The sequence below is a fragment of the Salmo trutta genome, chromosome 27 (assembly GCF_901001165.1).
Source record: "Salmo trutta chromosome 27, fSalTru1.1, whole genome shotgun sequence".
In the NCBI taxonomy this organism is placed as follows: domain Eukaryota; kingdom Metazoa; phylum Chordata; class Actinopteri; order Salmoniformes; family Salmonidae; genus Salmo; species Salmo trutta.
The window spans coordinates 11,802,722-11,820,310 of record NC_042983.1 but is presented as its reverse complement, the minus strand read 5'-3'; the positions used below and the strand labels follow the sequence as shown (position 1 = coordinate 11,820,310).

The 17,589-nt window shown below is 43.0% G+C and overlaps 1 protein-coding gene and 1 pseudogene across 2 annotated transcripts; one reads left to right on the top strand and one right to left on the bottom strand.

The window, feature by feature from the left end:
• Positions 1-361: 361 nt before the first annotated feature.
• On the top strand, positions 362-5,408 carry LOC115164048 (tRNA (uracil-5-)-methyltransferase homolog A-like; annotated as a pseudogene).
• Positions 5,409-6,516: 1,108 nt separating this feature from the next.
• On the bottom strand, positions 6,517-17,551 carry LOC115164309 (microprocessor complex subunit DGCR8). 2 transcript variants are annotated; one of them, XM_029716656.1, is made up of 14 exons: positions 17,388-17,551; positions 15,914-16,922; positions 13,484-13,652; positions 13,111-13,253; positions 12,509-12,878; positions 12,107-12,304; positions 11,832-11,933; positions 11,563-11,661; positions 11,341-11,444; positions 11,100-11,200; positions 10,911-11,017; positions 10,479-10,606; positions 10,161-10,274; positions 6,517-8,687 (listed from the first exon to the last, which is right to left on the bottom strand). In XM_029716656.1, the coding sequence occupies exons 2-14, from the start codon at positions 16,610-16,612 to the stop codon at positions 8,604-8,606; spliced, it is 2,418 nt and encodes an 805-aa protein (XP_029572516.1). In that variant the 5' UTR covers positions 16,613-16,922; positions 17,388-17,551; the 3' UTR covers positions 6,517-8,603. The 2 variants fall into 2 exon arrangements, with proteins under 2 accessions (XP_029572516.1, XP_029572517.1); XM_029716657.1 differs by having other exon boundaries at positions 11,362-11,444; positions 17,388-17,550.
• Between the last annotated feature and the right edge of the window lie 38 nt (positions 17,552-17,589).

Sequence of the window (17,589 nt, the reverse complement as noted above, 5' to 3'; positions counted from 1 at the left end):
CAATATGGCAGCCCGTTGTTTATTCTAGTTATAAATTGAATTGCCCATAAAACAAATGTTCTTCATCAGAGAAAAGGTGAAGGTAACTTGGTTGTTTGCTTTTATGTATAGTAATGTCCTAGGTTAACTTTTATTTTCAGTGCTAAATTAAGTTCCTGCTTTTAAAAATGTGCTTTGCTAAATCTGCTTGACAGCCACTTTGCTACACTAACTGTAACAAGAACAGGACAGACATTGGTGACATCCCAGTGATTGTTTCTCAGGCACTAAAAGAGGAGAATGCTTCTGACCCCAAAGAACATTTAATATAGGGGGTGACAAAAGAGCCAGTAGATGTGACGGACGGACGGGGTGAAAACAGATGAACCCAAAGCTGAAGGAGGAGGAGAAAGCAGCCTCTTTTCCGGCCCTAATAATATGTACAGCTACGTCCAAGTGGACCTCTTCACCTCTGAGATTTTCAAAGAATGAGGAGGAGAGGGACAAGGCCATGAAGAGGGTGCACGGCATGCAGTGGAAAGGCTGGGTGCTCACTGTGCACCTGGCCAAACCCAAGGCTGACCCAATCCTCAAGAAGAGGGGGGGATGATGCCAGGCAGCAGGAGCCAGAGGAGGATGGGGCAGCCCTCAGCGTGCAGATCGCCAACGTGGTGGAACGTACTTTATGAGAAGAAGCAGAAGGTGGAGGGGGTGCTGCAGAGACTGGTCAGGTACAGGGACATGTATAAACCCATGCCATGTGTGGCGTTGGTTCACTTACAAAGAATGGCCTTAAGTGGGGCATTGATAGGATTACTGCAGTCGATTGCATTATATCCTGTCTATTATTATATCCAGCCATGAAAGACACCAAAGAAATGTACTAATGAGATGACTTTACAGCCAAAGTCCTTCCTTTGGTCTAATGAACAGAACAATTGGATGTCTTTATTTGAGTATGTCTTTATTAACAATTGGTAAAGAGGAAAAGTGTGTAACTCAAACCAAACACAGGAAAACTGACTACATCATGTTGTTTTTATGTCCTCCCCTTTTCTGTTCAGATAAATGGGCAACACCAACAAAGCGATGCTGCTCTGGCTGTTTATTCAGAAGAAGAAGTTTCCCTCTGGAAGACATTCACCCATGTCCATCTCAGGTACAATGCCTACTGTAGAATTGCTCTTTAGAAATTCCTACAGAACCTCTCTCTGAGTGCTGTTGTTTTGAAACCCCCAGGCTGTTAGGCCTATATCTGGCTGCATGACCTGGCAACCTGGGATGAACCTTTGCAGTTGCAGCCTGTACAGGTTTTCTGTAACCACATCAAGGAGCTGAAATTAAATCCAGATGCACTCTGACATTTTGGTCATCCTATTGAATGAGTGAGTCTCTCAGCAACCAACAAGGGGTTTGACAACCTAGTGTCTTAAATACATACACTGACTGCACTCCCTGTCTGGGTATGCACAACTTTGACCCTAATCCTCTTTCCCCTACTCTTATCACGCAGACTGAATACAGGAACAAGTGTGAGTTCGTCATTGGTATTGGAGCGAATGGATAAGATAAGACCATAGGCTTCAGACTGGGGAAGTACAGAGGGGGCTCCTGTGCCATGGTGGGATCCTCAGACAGCATCCACGTCACCACTAAGGCCAAGAGAGTGGTCTGTGAGTTCCAAAAATGTGTTTGGTATTAAAGACATGTTACTGACAGGGAGGCCTCATCTCTGTCCTGCACTGATCCCTCCCTGATCACAGGACTCAATGTCACATCTCAGTGAAAGATTCTGTCCACGTCATCGGATCTGCCCAATACGCTATTTGACCTACAAACTGATTTTAGCATGCAACCAGAATGAATAAATAATACCGTCGCACACAGCAATACAGTAGCCGGGTGGTCTCAAATCAGTTTGTTCTGTATAGCCAACTCTTACTTCTTTTGACCCATCATTTGGTATTTGTTTATCTATATAGGACAACCTCATACTCCATGTATAGGCCTGAGGCATACGAGTTCCATTGGAAGTCGCAAACAGTGCAGACCACAACAAGGAACCAAGCAGGCCGTGGCGGTGGTGTTCTTTAACCCACAGGTGCAGAAACCAGGTTTCAATGTGGTTAATACTAAAGAAATACAGATGGTAGTGATTCTTAGATTAGAATGCATAAATGTGTACATTTCTGTACCACAGCCCAAGCTTGTATTTATCGCATGATTCTATAACTGAACAATGTGAAAAAGTGTAGTGACTCCTTTCAAATCCCGTCATTCATTTAACTGTTTATTAGGGATTCTCTTGCCTTTTTCTACTCTGCAGAAATCAAATACCCTGAAGAGCCTCTGTGAAAGAGTACTTCACCGAGGATGACAATAAAGAGTGATGTAACCGCTCTGTACTTTGTGTCAGCAAGACAAAGGTAAGATCATCAGAAAAACAACAAGTTAACGGTGCAATAATGCACATGGTAATGTTGTGATTGACAGATAATGTTTGGTTCACTAAGGCAATCCCCTAACCCAGAGGACTTGCCGTGTGAGCTAGTAGCTGGAGAGAAGTGTATTCATGAGGAGCTTCTTGGAGTTCAGGATATCCCCTTATTATTTTGTCCAGGTGAGTATCCCATGTCATGTATCATAGCTGTGGACTCTTCATCCTTTTTACCCACCATCTTCGGTCCATTTGGCATTATTATATTGAGCTCCAGGAAGTTGTATTTCCTCAGCCATTTTAAGAGCCTCTCATCCAAGTTAGTGTCTCTGAAGTATGGCATTACTCTGGTTTATAGCTGTATAATATGTCACTGAGCAGGTGAACACAGGGGCAGCAGAGGTGCTGTACTCAGCTGTAGGAGAATGGGCCCAGCTGGACAAGGACAGCACTGTGCTGGATGTATGCTGCAGAGAAGGAACTATTGGCATCTCCCTGGATAAAGCAGGGTTTCCCAAACTCGGTCGTGCCCCCCCATGGGTGCATGTTTTGTTTTTTGCCCTAACAATACACAGCTGATTTAAATAACCAACTCATTATCAAGCGTTGATTATTTGAATCAGCTGTGTAGTGCTGGAGTGGGGGGGGGGGGGGGGCTGAGTTTGGGAAACCATGCTATTGAGAGCTGCAGGGAGAATGTTTTTTTTACTTTTAAATAAGGACTCATGGCATCGTACATACAGTTGAAGTCGGAAGTTTACACACACCTTAGCCAAATACATTTAAACTCAGTTTTTCACAATTCCTGACATTTAATCCTAGTAAAAATTCCCTGTCTTAGGATCACCACTTTATATTAAGAATGTGAAAATCACATTCCTAGTGGGTCAGAAGTTTACACTCACTCAATTAGTGTTTGGTAGCATAGCCTTTAAATTGTTTAACTTGGGTCAAATGTTTCAGGTAGCCTTCCACAAGCTTCCCACAATAAATTGGGGGAATTTTGGCCCATTCCTCCTGACAGAGCTGGTGCAACTGAGTCAGGTTTGTAGGCCTCCTTGCTTGCACACGCTTTTTCAGTTCTGCCCACAAATTTTCTATAGGATTGAGGTCAGTCTCTCCTGCAGTCCCTCCTACCCCCACAACATGATGCTGCCACCCCCGTGCTTCACGGTTGGGATGGTGTTCTTCGGCTTGCAAGCCTCCCCCTTTTTCCTCCAAACATAACAATGGTCATTATGGCCAAACAGTTCTATTTTTGTTTCATCAGACCAGAGGACATTTCTCCAAAAAGTACAATCTTTGTCCCCATATGCAGTTGCAAACCGTAGTCTGGCTTTTTTATGGCAGCAGTGGCTTCTTCCTTGCTGAGCGGCTTTTCAGGTTATGTCGATGTAGGACTCGTTTTACTGTGGATATAGATGCTTTTGTACCCGTTTTAGCATCTTCACAAGGACCTTTGCTGTTGTTCTGGGATGGATTTGCACTTTTCGAAACCAAAGTACGTTCATCTCTAGGAGACAGAACGCGTCTCCTTCCTGAGCGTTATGACAGCTGCGTGGTCCTATAGTGTTTATACTTGCGTACTATTGTTTGTACAGATGAACATGGTACCTTCAGGCGTTTGGAAATTGCTCCCAAGGATGAACCAGACTTGTGGAGGTCTTGGCTGAGATCTTTTGATTTTCCCATGATGTCAAGCAAAGAGGCACTGAGTTTGAAGGTAGGCCTTGAAATACATCCACAGGTACACCTCCAATTGACTCAAATTATGTACATTAGCATATCAGAAGCTTCTAAAGCCATGACATAATTTTCTAGAATCTTTCAAGCTGTTTAAAGGCACAGTCAACTTAGTGTATGTAAACTTCTGACCGACTGGAATTTTGACTAAGTGAAATAATCTGTCTATTAACAATTGTTGGAAAAATTACTTGTCATGTACAATGTAGCTGTCCTAACCGATTTGCCAAAACTATAGTTTGTTAACAAGAAATTTGTGGAGTGGTTGAAAAATGAGTTTTAATGACTCCAACCTAAGTGTATGTAAACTTCCGACTTCAACTGTACATATCAAGCAGGGTTGGGGTTAAATTACATTTCAATTCAGGAAGTAAACTGAAATTGAAATGATATAGACCACAACCCTGATTACAGCAACTGTATGGATTAATCCGTCTGGTAATGTGTGACAAAGGAAAAGTCATTTACTCTGTTGACACGGTCTTTCTGTTTCCTGCAGAGGGTGAGGAAAGTGATTGGGATAGAGATGTTTCAGGAAACAGTGAAGGACGCCAAAGTCAACGCGAAGATCACTGGTAAGAGGCATAATCAGATTGGTCAAGCTGCACCAGTCGCAGGCACCAATGTGCCTAGAAACAGTTATTCAGTCCTGAATAATTTTGCAGTAGCGGTATGAGAGCAAAAACCTTACTGTGACTGAAACGTTTCAGGGCTGATTAACATTGAGTTCCACTGTGGAAAGGCTGCTGAAGACATGTCAAATGGTGCTCAGCACTGTCATATCCCCAAACATCACAGCCATCGTGGACCCACCCAGAGCAGGCCTACATATGCTCAAAAATATACTGGAGCCTCTCTGCCACACATTCTATCAGTTTGTCAATGCACTGTATTGTTCAATTGAGTGGAAGGAGAAACACTAATTGATCAACTACCTAATGCCTAGATCCCAAGGTCATTCTGGCGATCAGAGCATGTGAAGAGGCTGGTTTATGTGGCGTGCGACGCTAAGGCTGCCATGAACAACTTCATTGAGTGAGGTATAACATCCTGCACTAGCAGGCCATTCATCCAGTATGGTGTCTCCATGGGGATTGTGAAACTGATTCTAAATCTGATCTCTTCTGTGTAGTCTTTGCAGGGCTCCCTCTAACCGTGTACGTGGAGCTCCATTCCATCCGGTTTGGCCATGGCTGTGGACCTCTTCCCCCAGACCACACACAGATGCGGCTGCTCTTTTAGATGGTGAACTACAGTTTCCAGAGCACCAGCAACAAACTGGAAGACGAGGCTGAGGGAACCAGCAACAAACCAGAAGAGACCACAACATTTACCCTACCCTGTTATCTTGAAATCATTATTTATTTCAGATGTGTTTTGTACTTACTGTACATGTTCTAAACTGTAGCATTGTCAGCAAAGTCCATGGGGAAGTAGATAGTTATCTACCACATAGTGCCTTCAGAAAGTATTCACACCCCTTGACCTTTTCCACATTTTGTTAACAAGTGGGATTAAAATGGATGTCATTTTCTGTCAATGATCTACACAAAATACTCTGGAAGAAAACCTGAAAAATAAAACTTGATTAGATAAGTATTCAACCCCGAGTCAATACATGTTAGAATCACCTTTGCCAACGATTACAGCTGTGGGTCTTTCTGGAAAATTCTTCAAGCTCTATCAAGTTGGTTGTTGATCATTGCTTGACAGCTATTTAAGTCTTGCTGCAGATTTAAGTGAAAACTAACTAGACCACCCAGGAATATTCAATGTCATCTTGGTAAGCAACTCCAATGTAGATTAACCCTTGTTTTAGGTAATTGTCCTGCTGAAAGGTGAATTTGTCTCCCATGGTGAAATCCCCGAACGGTTTCCTTCCTCTCCAGCAACTGAGTTACGAAGAATGCCTGTATTGATACACCATCCAAATGGATATTTAATGTATGCTTTTTAAAAATGTACACATCTACCACTAGGTGCCCTTTGCGGTTGAATCTTTTTGAAATTCACTGCTCCACTGAGACCTTACAGATAATTGTGTGGGGGGTAGAGAAGGTAGTCATTCAAAATCACATGAAACACATTGCACACAGTGAGTCCATGCAACTTACTATGTGAGTTGTTATGCTTGGCCTGAGTGAATACTTGACTCAAGGCTTTTCATTTAAATGTGGGTTCTCTGTAGATATCTTATAGTACAATTTGGGGCAGGATAGTGAATTTCAGTTTAATAGCTCCTTGGTTGACTTCTTGATGCATCTATGAATTACAAAATAAAAATACCCCCCCAAACAAGCCCTGGTTAATTTGGGGACACTAATACAGGTAGGGGTCATTTCAAGCAGGAGCCAGCCTAAGTCATGACAATTTTATTTGCATAAACCAATTTCACTGAAAGTCAGCGATCCCAAGTCGCTGTTACATACTTCATTTTCTAGGCAGCAATATCTCTAGCAAACAACTTGTTACAACTCTAAAAAGTGTAAAAGGCATATTTTCTTTACACTCTAACACTTGGCAAGACAGAACACGCAAATATGTGGGCGGGGGGGGGGGGGTCATTCAATACAACAGCATTGTGCCCATGTACAATGGTGAATTCTGATCAGATGCATTTAACATTCAGGAAAAGCGCACAAACCGAATACTTCACACAATGAATGCACATCAGTTTATATTTTGTTCCAGCAGGTATTGCATCTTTATCCTTTCCTGTGTGTGTAATATATATATATATTTACGTATTGTATGCAGCAACCTACAGTATTCTATAAAAATGCATAAGACTGTATTTAAGCTTTGGTTCACACTGCTTTGTTAGCTATCGGATTTAATTATAATGACATGATCATATTTTGTTCGAGGTAAAGTGTGCCAACTTAATTTCCGTAGATTGCCTTATGCAGAGAGGATCGCAGTAATCCTACACAATGCTTGAAAACGTGATTGATCAGAACACACACACACACACAAACAATGATGGCAAACAAACCTTGTTATAGACGACCAACCCATTAAAACAATTCTTAATTAAAATCTGTACATGCTAAAGGCAATTATTCCAGAGCATCAAAATTAATGTCTTGTCGCATTATGACATCTTAACTGACTAAAGAAATGCTGTATCAGGAGGGGCTTGGTCAATCCATTTCCCTTGAAGGGGGACTTGGGCCCTGTGAGTTCTCTGGGATGGGAACCCTTCCTGGAATGGGTCAACTAAGGCAACATGTAGCCAATTGTTCTCCCATCTGTATATGGGTCCTTAAATTAATGGCTAAATAGTAAGTGTCTGCATGTTGTATTGTTTTGCTTTAGTTAGTCTAAAACAATTATGAAGCAGCTAACACCTAATTACAGAAAGAAAAGTCCAAAAGTATAGGCCGCCTTAAATATGTAACAACTTTACCTTGTATATCTCCTCAATGACTACAGTACTTCAAGCCCTTGTGCTTGTGTTGTCTGCAGTGCTAACGTGGAAACAAGATCTTAGCTAGACAGACCAGCCTTATCAGCTGTCCATTGATATGTTTCATCCTGTATATCCAGAACAAAGGCAATTCAAATTATTAGTCCCTCTTAATGTCCATTCCATAATAAATTCAAAATGGATTTCTCATACTAAGAACATGAGCATGTAACAAGAAGTATGACTGGACTCACTGGAGTTGTGCAGAAAACTGCTTTTTTTTTTTTCTTAACAGGTAAATGTTTCACGTGCAAATGAAAATGTAAGCTTGCCATTCTTTAGACGAAGCATACTCAAAAACCCTAATCACCATCCAAATTATACACATCAACAATATCCAAATTACAACAGCATATAAATTGGTTTTCCACAGCGTACCAGAAGTAGCAAAAGCAGACTGCAAACGAATCCCTTTGAATAGGCTATGCTTTAAGCATACAAGGAAACCTGCTCGAAATGTTCAGTGTGTCCAAAAAGTATGGAGTGTATTAGATATTAAATGGCAACTATAAAACAGGGGGGCTAGTGATTTTCAGCAGTCATTACTACACAGTAAACAGGCTGACATGAACCATTGCTGTGGTTCATAGATACATGTCAAGTCATCTCAACCGGTCTGTCTGCAACCCCTGTGGTTCAATTTATAGAAGCGCTGCTGCGTAGAGATTGCATCAAGAGGTAGATGGTGCTCACTCTGTCAGTCTGTCTGTTAGTGCATTTGTCCTATTCTTACCCGAGCCACTAACAATAAACCATAAACACCTTGGGGGGGGGGGGGGGGGGGGGGGGGGGTCAAATAACAAACAGCTTGGAGAAACAGTGCTAAGATTACCACCTTTATAGTATAAATGTGTTGTATTGCCCTTTCACAATGATGCATAATTGGATGATAGATTGGTGGTGTGACTTTTTATCTGACAGTGACTATGGCTACCATTGGTCAGTGCCATGTTAGGTTGGTTGCAGTGATAGTCCCTAGACGTCAACAGTACAGAGCGGCTGACTGCCAGGCTGGGCTGACTCCATTATGGTCATCTTGGGCTTCTTCCTGGTTTCCGCCTGAAGCACAACAAAGACATCAGGGTTGTATTTATTAGGGCACACCGTAGAAAAATGTTTTGCACCAGAAAAAAATACATTTACACTGAACAAATATATATGCAACAATTTCAAAGGTTTTACAGATTTACAGTTTATATACTGTAAGTAAATCAGTCAATTGAAATAAATAAATTAGGCCCTAGTCTATGGATTTCACATGACAGAGAATACAGATATGGGCGTGGATCAGAAAGCCAATCAGTATCTGGTGTGACCACCATTTGCCACATCTCCTTCGCATAGAGTTGATCAGGCTGTTGATTGTGGCCTGTGGAATGTTGTCCCACTCCTCTTCAATGGCAGTGCGAAGTTGCTGGATATTGGCGGGAACTGGAACACGCTGTCGTACACGTCGATCCAGAGCATCCCAAACATGTTAAATGGGTGACATGTCTGGTGAGTATGCAGTCCATGGAAGAACTGGGACATTTTCAGCTTCCAGGAATTGTGTACAGATCCTTGCGACACGGGGCTGTGCATTATCATGCTGAAACATGAGGTGAAGGAAGAATGGCACGACAATGTGCCTCAAGATCTCTTCACAGTATCTCGGTGCATTCAAATTGCCATTGATAAAATGCAATTGTGTTTGTTGTCTGTAGCTTATGCCTGCACATACCATAACCTCTCCGCCACCATGGTACACTGTTCACAACGTTGACATAAGCAAACCAACTTTAAGAGTGGCCTTTTATTGTCTCCAGCACAAGGTGCACCTGTGTAATGATCATGCGGTTTAATAAGCTTCTTGATATGCTAAACCTGCCACATGGATGGATCATCTCGGCAAAATGAAAATGCTCACTAAAAGGGATGTAAACAAATTTGTGCACAAAATGGGAGAAAAGCTTTTTGTGCGTATGGAAAATTACAGGGATCTTATTTTAGCTCATGAAACATGGGACCAACACTTTACATGTTGCGTTTATATATTTTGGTTCAGTGTATTTCGAATTGGACAAATTCAGGTAGTCCTTTTTGTCAATTCACTACCATTTGGTGCCTAATGAATACACCGCAGAAATTGTCCTAACAGTTTGAACTGCTGCACCGAACTGAGGAACTTGCCTCGATAAAACATAATTCAAGACCATAATCCAGGCCACACTTACATACAAACATGATTTATGACAGCGTCTGAAATAAGGTACGGCTGGAGCAACCATACGAATTAGGAGTAACACGACAGTGCAGAGATATCGCAAACGGAGCAAAGACTAGAATAATTGCAGGAGTGTCAGAGATCTCCCTGTTAGGGAGAGATCTCCCTGTTAGGTACCTCCATGTCCAACACTGGAGCCAGTGCAGCTTAGGAACCTGACAGGGTTATCAGACCGAGGTAGAACTCTCTAGTAAGAAAAGTCTCTGATGACACCAAATGCAGAGGTTACACCAGAGACCCAGAATCTAAATTGGAGGTCCTACACTTACCCTCTCCTTAGCCAGTTTCTTCATCTCCTCTTGCAGTTTGTTCAGGATGTGAAGATTTGGCCTGTTCTTTTTGGCATACTGTTGAAGTTCAATCACACTCTTGTCTGAATTTTCCTGCGAAAAAACAAAAAAACAAGCCATCAGTTTATAGAAATGAGAGATGCACATCTGGTTGAAAGCGAAGCAGCATATGCCATCAAATCAGTTTTGCTTCAGATGTGCTGAAGTCTATACGACCCTAACTGACCTATGGGCCTCCAACAGCAGAGGAGCAGCTGTGCTGAGGTACAGTATATGAGGTGTACAGGTAGTACCTACCTTCTTCACCATCTTACTGCTCTCTCTGCCGTACATGCGGAGCAGTGACCCCCAGTTCTTTACGTGGGGGTGCAGCATCTGTAGGATCTTCTGCGACGCCAGCTGCTTCCCCACACGCTTATTCTTGCCTGGAAAACAGGACATTTACATACAGAGCAGCAGCCATTAGTAATGCTAACTAGATTTACACTGCATTAACACAGCTCGGCTTTGAGCAGGGAAATTCTTACCCATATATAGTGTAGATACCCAAAGGCGCAAACATGGTGTTCAGAGTAAAAGTTCTGAATTCTCTATATATGGCTCTGACAAAAAACAAAGCATTTGCAATTAGTAATGCTGCTTTTACACTACATTAACACAGAGCGGCATGGAGCATGTTAGGTCTGGGACTTGCCGTGGTGACTGGAGGGTCAGTGTGGGGTAACTTACACCATCCACGCACAGTGTGCTTGCCACACGTCATCACATATTCACTCTTCTGGTTCTTCCCTGGGATCACCTCAAACTTGATGCTGGTGTCACCCATTCCATGGTTTCTACAGGGCATTAGAGACAGTTGAAATTCAAGGTTAACAAATGAATTTTGATTATGCTTACACCTCATGTCTTGAGTCTTACCTCTTAAGGCACTCGTGTAGAATCTGATATGGCGAGAGTAAGCCTGCTTTATTGGTCAGTTCGTACACCCTAGAATCTTCAATACTGATATGATTAAAATACTGCAGGAAACAAAAACACATGAATGGACATTAGTATTCAGCCAAATTATCAACTAGCTAGTAAAGTACAATGTTATAAAAGAGACATGTTATCAGACCAAACACGAAAAGAAGATATTGATTTAATTAAAGGGCCTTTCCAATGATTGGCAGGCTGATACCTCCAGTTCATCCCCTTCTACAAGCTTCTCCTCAGATGTCTGCTTCACAAAGTCAGGGATGAGGATCTCCAGTGTGGCTCGAGCTACAGGGGAGACATCACTAAATAACCGGTTTCTGATTCTTTTTATTTATAGCTCACAGACAGCCTTGCAGCTGCTTAAGAGGATAGAAATTCAAAGAATGATATGAAAGTACTGTACCAGCTTTATTCTTGGCAAGTTTTTTACTGCTTGCAGTTCCTGTGCCATATGTCACTCCGTCTATAATGACGGAGGCGCCAAAGGGTTCACTTGGGTTCTCTGGGGGAGATGAAAAAAGAGGATTCATTTGGTGCAAACGGCATAAAGGCCCTTTCTCAGGTTAGTGCTTTGGTGATGTGTTTTGTTCTAAGAACAACCTGTCACTTGGACAAGCTAGTTGAAAGTCAACATCATGGACGGGGAGAAGAGAGACAAAAAGAGGGACTTACCACATTCAAAAAAGTTGTAAACAGGTCGGACCTTTAGGACACGTTGCATATATTCATGTAGGATGCAAACTTCAGACTTCCCATTTGGATTAATGACAAACTCTGAGAAAAATAAAGGTGGAAAGAGTTGATGCAATTAGCTCAATACTCCACACTGAAATAGTTTGACTATGGATACATCCAAAATGACAACCTATTCCCGAAATAGTGTCCTACTTTTGGGAATAGGGTGACAATTCAGATGAAGCCTATGGTTCTTCTTCTGCATCCAGTACCTTTCTTGGTGGGGGTATCTGATACAGACAGAGTGATGAGCTTCTGGTTGGCAGGCAGAATGGGTCTCTCGGACTCAGCCTGCTTCCTCTTCATGTCCCTGTTGAACTGCCTGCGCTCTGCCCAGGTACGGAACTTCTTCACGGTCACTTGTTCAAAGTCAAAGCACTTCTCCAGGTAGCTGCGGAACTCCTCAATTTCTGGTCGGGGTTTCAATAAGGGAGGGGTATCGGTTATATTGTTGCTTTAGAAACCAAACTTGACGTGTTCTTTAGAAATACTCACCAACACACTATTATCCCCTACGTTCACAAGATATTAAACATACTATCCATCAGCCATGGCTTCAAAACTACTACCTGCTGGCAAGACAATTGCCTGTCATGGAGTGTGTTGACCCTTACCTATGGATTCATCTTTACACACCTCCACCTTGGCCCTGACCTGTCCCAGAGCCCCCTGGGCCATCTCACAAGAGTGGGGCATCTTGCCGTGCGGGACAGGACACCTTTCTATGGTTCCTTCTGAGGCCAGGCCTGTCTCCAACTCCACCTCTCCATCCCCCAGGCTCAGACCAAGGGCCACAGTGGTAGGGTCCTCCTGGGCTGTGGAGTCAGGCTCGTCTGGTCTCTCCAGAGAGTCTGCCTCTTCCCCAGGCTTCACCGGAGACACCTCAGCGTTGGGTGTCACCTCTCCGTTCTGTTGCCTTTCCTCGTGATCCTTCATCTTCCTATAGTGCAAGCAAGGGATGCTACTGGTGGGAGGGTCGTGTTTCTGTACGCAGTGGCACAAGGGGTTTGGTTAGAAGTAGGTTGTTACCGTTGTTTGAGAATAGAGAAATAACGGACATTCATCCTTATTCCTTTAGTTTGATCATTCCTACCAAAACTGTAAATATTACACCAGTATTCAGTGTATAACAATGGGGTTCCTGACATGTTACTAACCCTCTAAAAGACTCAAATGTTAAGCAGTTTCCATCGGTCTTATCACTTCCACGTCTTACCCTGATGCTCCCGGTCCCCAGGAAGTAAGGTCTGGACCAGGTCACTACTCTGGTCTCTCTGTGCAGGTAGACTGGAATGCCAGAGTTATGGAATGTCATGATCCATCCATCAGGTAGTGGCTCAGTGGGTGGACGCCCACGACCTGGGAAACACACACTCATCACTACACATCAGCGTCAAACACACACATCTGCGCCACACACAATACGACAACGTCTGCAGACAGACACGACTACACATCTCACACCATCAGTGTCCTCCCACAAACGTGATGTTATGCATTCATAAGATATGAATGCATAACATCAATGTGTGTCAGGCTCAGATACACCGTTACCAAAGGCAGATCAGCGCCAGACATCCACCACTCACTCTTCAGGACTGTTTTAATTTTGGTCATCATGGGCTGAACGCCTCCCTCCCCGTCCGACGCGTGGTCACTGTCCCCTGCATACTCAGCAGCCCCCTCTGCCAGGCGCATCTTTTTGGGCATGGGCATGCCCTCCTCCAGCAGAGCGTCTACATCATTGTCGAAGTCCTCCTGGAAAAGACTGTGGTTGAGCGTGTGGGGGAGAATTGAGGGGTGGCGGCAGCACGAACCTGCCACGTTCTCCACTCAGTTAGGGCTACGCCATCTTGTCAGCACTTTCACAAGAGGGAATTTCAAGTCATGTTTGCAACCAATATCTGGCATGCATAACGAACAAAAGCTTTGGAAACAAAGTGGATGAGAGGAGATTCAAATCAGGTTGAACTTTTGAAGACACCAAGCATACCAACTGCACTACCGGTCAAAAAGTTTAGAACACACTCATTCAAGGGTTTTTATTTGTACTATTTTCTACATTGTAGAATAGTGAAGACATGAAAACTATTAAATAACAAATTGAATCATGTTGTAACCAACAAAAAAAGTTGAACAAAAAATATATTTTAGATTCTTCAAAGTAGCCACCCTTTGCCTTGATGACAGCTTTGCACACTCTTGGCGTTCTCTCAACGAGCCTCATGAGGAATGCTTTTCCAACAGTCTTGAAGGAGTTCCCACATATGCTGAGCACTAGTTTGCTGCTTTTCCTTCACTCTGCGGACCAACTCATCCCAAACCATCTCAATTGGGGTTGAGGTCAGATGATTGTGGAGACCAGGCCATCTGGTAAACTTATTGGCAAACTAGCTCTTACACAGCCTGGAGGTGTGTTGGGTCATTGTCCTGTTGAAAAACAAATGATAGTCCCACTAAGCGCAAACCAGATGTGATGCTGGTTAAGTGTTAAATTCTAAATAAATCACTGTCATCAGCAAAGCACCCCCACACCGTAACACCACCTGCTACATGCTTTACGGTGGGAAATAAACATGCGTCGATCATCCGTTCACCCACACCACGTCTCACAAAGACACGGCAGTTGGAGGCAATAATCTCAAATTTCGACTCAGACCAAAAGGACAGATTTCCACCGGTTAAATGCTCATGTTTCTTGGCCCAAGCAAGTCTCTTCTTATTATTGGTGTCCTTTAGAAGTGGTTTCTTTACAGCAATTTGACCATGAGCGCCTGACTCACGCAGTCTCCTCTGAACAGTTGATGTTGAATGTCTGTTACTTGAACTCTGAAGCATTTATTTGGGCTGCAAATGTTCCGGATTGACTGACCTTCATGTTTTAAAGTAATGATGGACTGCTGTTTCTCTTTGCTTATTTGAGCTGTTCTTGCCATAATATGGACTTGGTATTTTAACAAATAGGGCTATCTTCTGTATACCACCCCTACCTTGTCACAACACACTTGGTTGCCTCAAACACATTTAGGAAAGAAATTCCACAAATGAACTTTTAACAAGGCACACCTGTTAATTGAAATGCATTCCAGGTGACTACCTCATGAAGCTGGTTGAGAGAATGCAAAGAGTAGGCAAAGCTGTCATCAAGGCAAAGGGTGGCTATTTGAAGAATCTTAAATATTTTGATTTGTTATATACTTTTCTGGTTAATACATGATTCCATGTGTTATTTAATAGTTTATGTCTTCACTATTATTCTACAATGTAGAAAATAGTAAAAATAAAGAAAAACCCTTGAATGAGTAAGTGTTCTAAAACTTTTGAACAGTAGTGCATGTCAACCTCAATCTCAAGTAGAAGAGATATGGAATTTCTGCTGCTTCCATCAAGAATCAAAACTACGATGAACAAGCTGACATTTTATTCCGATGTCACCAGAAAATTGACTTGACACTATTACCCTTTTCACATTACAGAGCAAACCATACTGGGGTAACATCGTCACTAGAGCCTGACCGATATTATTTCGGCCCACCGACATCTGTTGATATTGGCTTTTTAATCACTATTATCGGACAATAATTCCACCGATAAATAGGATAACAAATTAAAACTTATGATTATCTGAACACTGGCAGGCATTCTCATGATGCGTCACTCATTTCACAAAGTAAGAAATCAACAGTTGAAGCATATTTCTTGGACAATTGTTGGTTTGGATGGCAATTTATAAAAATGCAGTGTGGAAAATAACTATTTTTCATTTCCCCAGTGTAAAACTGTTTTAATTACGGCAGTTATTTCAGTATCGGTAAGTTCTCCCCACAAAAATCTTTCTGTATCGTTGTTACGCATCTTCCATAGTTGCTGGAACTGTGCTGGAAAGGACGATGTGAAAAGAATATCCAAGCCATTACGGTTTCGGGTCAGCCCTACAGTGTGAACAAGGCACAAAAGATCAGTGAGTGGACAATGACAAGGCTCTGCAGAGGCAAAGACAGGGCCCCTTGGTTACATACCTCATATGAGTAATTCAGGTTCTCCTCGTCAGCATTCTCCGGTTGAACCACTTCCTCAGACCTGAAACCCCCCTGCTCCACATTCTCCGTATCCAGGAAGTCCTGACTGAAGTCCTCCAGCTCATCCAAGACAGCAAATTCCACTTTGTTCTCCAGGTCTGCCTCCTCCCCTCTCCTCCCTGCACTGCCACAGACCATCCCGTTCCCCAGTCCTGAGCTACCCTCAACAGCCCCTAGCTCTGTATCGGCATCATGTAACTCCCCATTAAGGCCCTCTGAGCTGGTCTCCCCTACACCACCACCCTCCTGACCGATCCCTGTGTACAGCACCTTCCTATCTTTGCTCCTGCTGCTATCTACAACGCTGACACTGATCTTAATGTCTTGTAGTAACTTAAGCTCTGGTAGGAACTTGGTGACAGGGGGCGCATGGCGGGCTGTTCTAGGGCACAGTGTGCTGGGTTCGGCCTCATCTGACAGGTTATTACTGAAGGTTATAGAGCCCTTGGCGAGGAGCCCCAGGTCCCCTGCTGGGGTGTGTGTCTGTCCATCACCACCAGAGCTAACGTCCATTTCCTCTGCGTCACTGGACGTTTGCAGGGGAGGTGGTGGAGGCTGCGCTTTACCATTAAGGCCCTCCGAGTTTAAATGATCAGGTGGCTCCAACGGCAAGGGGGGTAATATGTCATCTATCTCCATGTTGATGATCTTATGAATCACTAAATACAACAAATTCTGAGTCACCCTGACTGTTTATGCAACCTGTTCTTATAAGTATTCAGCTAAAATGCATGCAGAAGCACATTGCACAAGATTTCGAACAAAACAACTTCCCTGTGTTGATCATGTACCAGTGTTGAATATGCTAAGCTGACTACATTGTTCTTTTCATTAATGTAGACAGCTTTTTAGAATCACTGTCTCAATTATTGGAAATCACAATGCATTCAGCTTATATTACTCGGATCTAGGCACTGCGACTCCTCCACTGGCAAATCCTCCGTCAGAGCTAGAAAAAGAGACATGTCAGTCAATAATTGATGCCAAGAGAGCAACATTGCGGTGCAAAAACATGTAGCCAAGGCAGCTATGCACATTATGCAGCCTTTTTATGATGGCTTACTAAAGCCAGCACCACAGGCCAAGCAGTGCAAGAAAAATCCTTCCTTGGTTGCAGAATGCTAACGTTGGCATGCTGTCTGTGCAAGATATTTAGAAAACTGGATTCACCCTACAAAGTCATCTAATGCTAAAACTTTTGCTAATGGTTAGCAATATGGTGCACCTTCGAAACTGAACGATTTCAAAAGACGACAAATATTTACTGTCCTTCTACGCACTAGCCTAGCTAACTTTAGCTACCTGGCTAGCTTAGCTCAAACTTGAAGCTAAGCGGTTAAGCTACACAATTACGTGTCAAAATGACTGGGCTAAATATTAAACACAGAAACACTGAGCGCATTTGATCACTCACCTATATTTCATTTACGAAATGTTCTTCCCTTAGCTAGCTAACCTAAATTATTTTATTCTTTTAACGAGGCCAGACAGATCCCTTCCCCGTTCCGCCATCTTGCAGACAGCTGCAGAATTCTTCTGAAACACCACCCCCAATACCGGCATTTTGAAGATTGAGCGGTGAAGAGTCCAATCACCATTTAGTTCTACGTGGGCAC

Bases quoted from the DNA above. Each gene is read 5' to 3' on its own strand.
- LOC115164309 (XM_029716656.1), bottom strand. From the start codon at position 16,612: ATGGAGATAGATGACATATTACCCCCCTTGCCGTTGGAGCCACCTGAT. The intron at 13,254-13,483 runs GTGAGTGGTGGA...TGTGTTTCCCAG, and splicing joins AATTAAAACAGTCCTGAAGA to GTCGTGGGCGTCCACCCACT. The intron at 11,201-11,340 runs GAAAGGCCCTTT...TGTTTCCTGCAG, and splicing joins TATCAGCCTGCCAATCATTG to TATTTTAATCATATCAGTAT.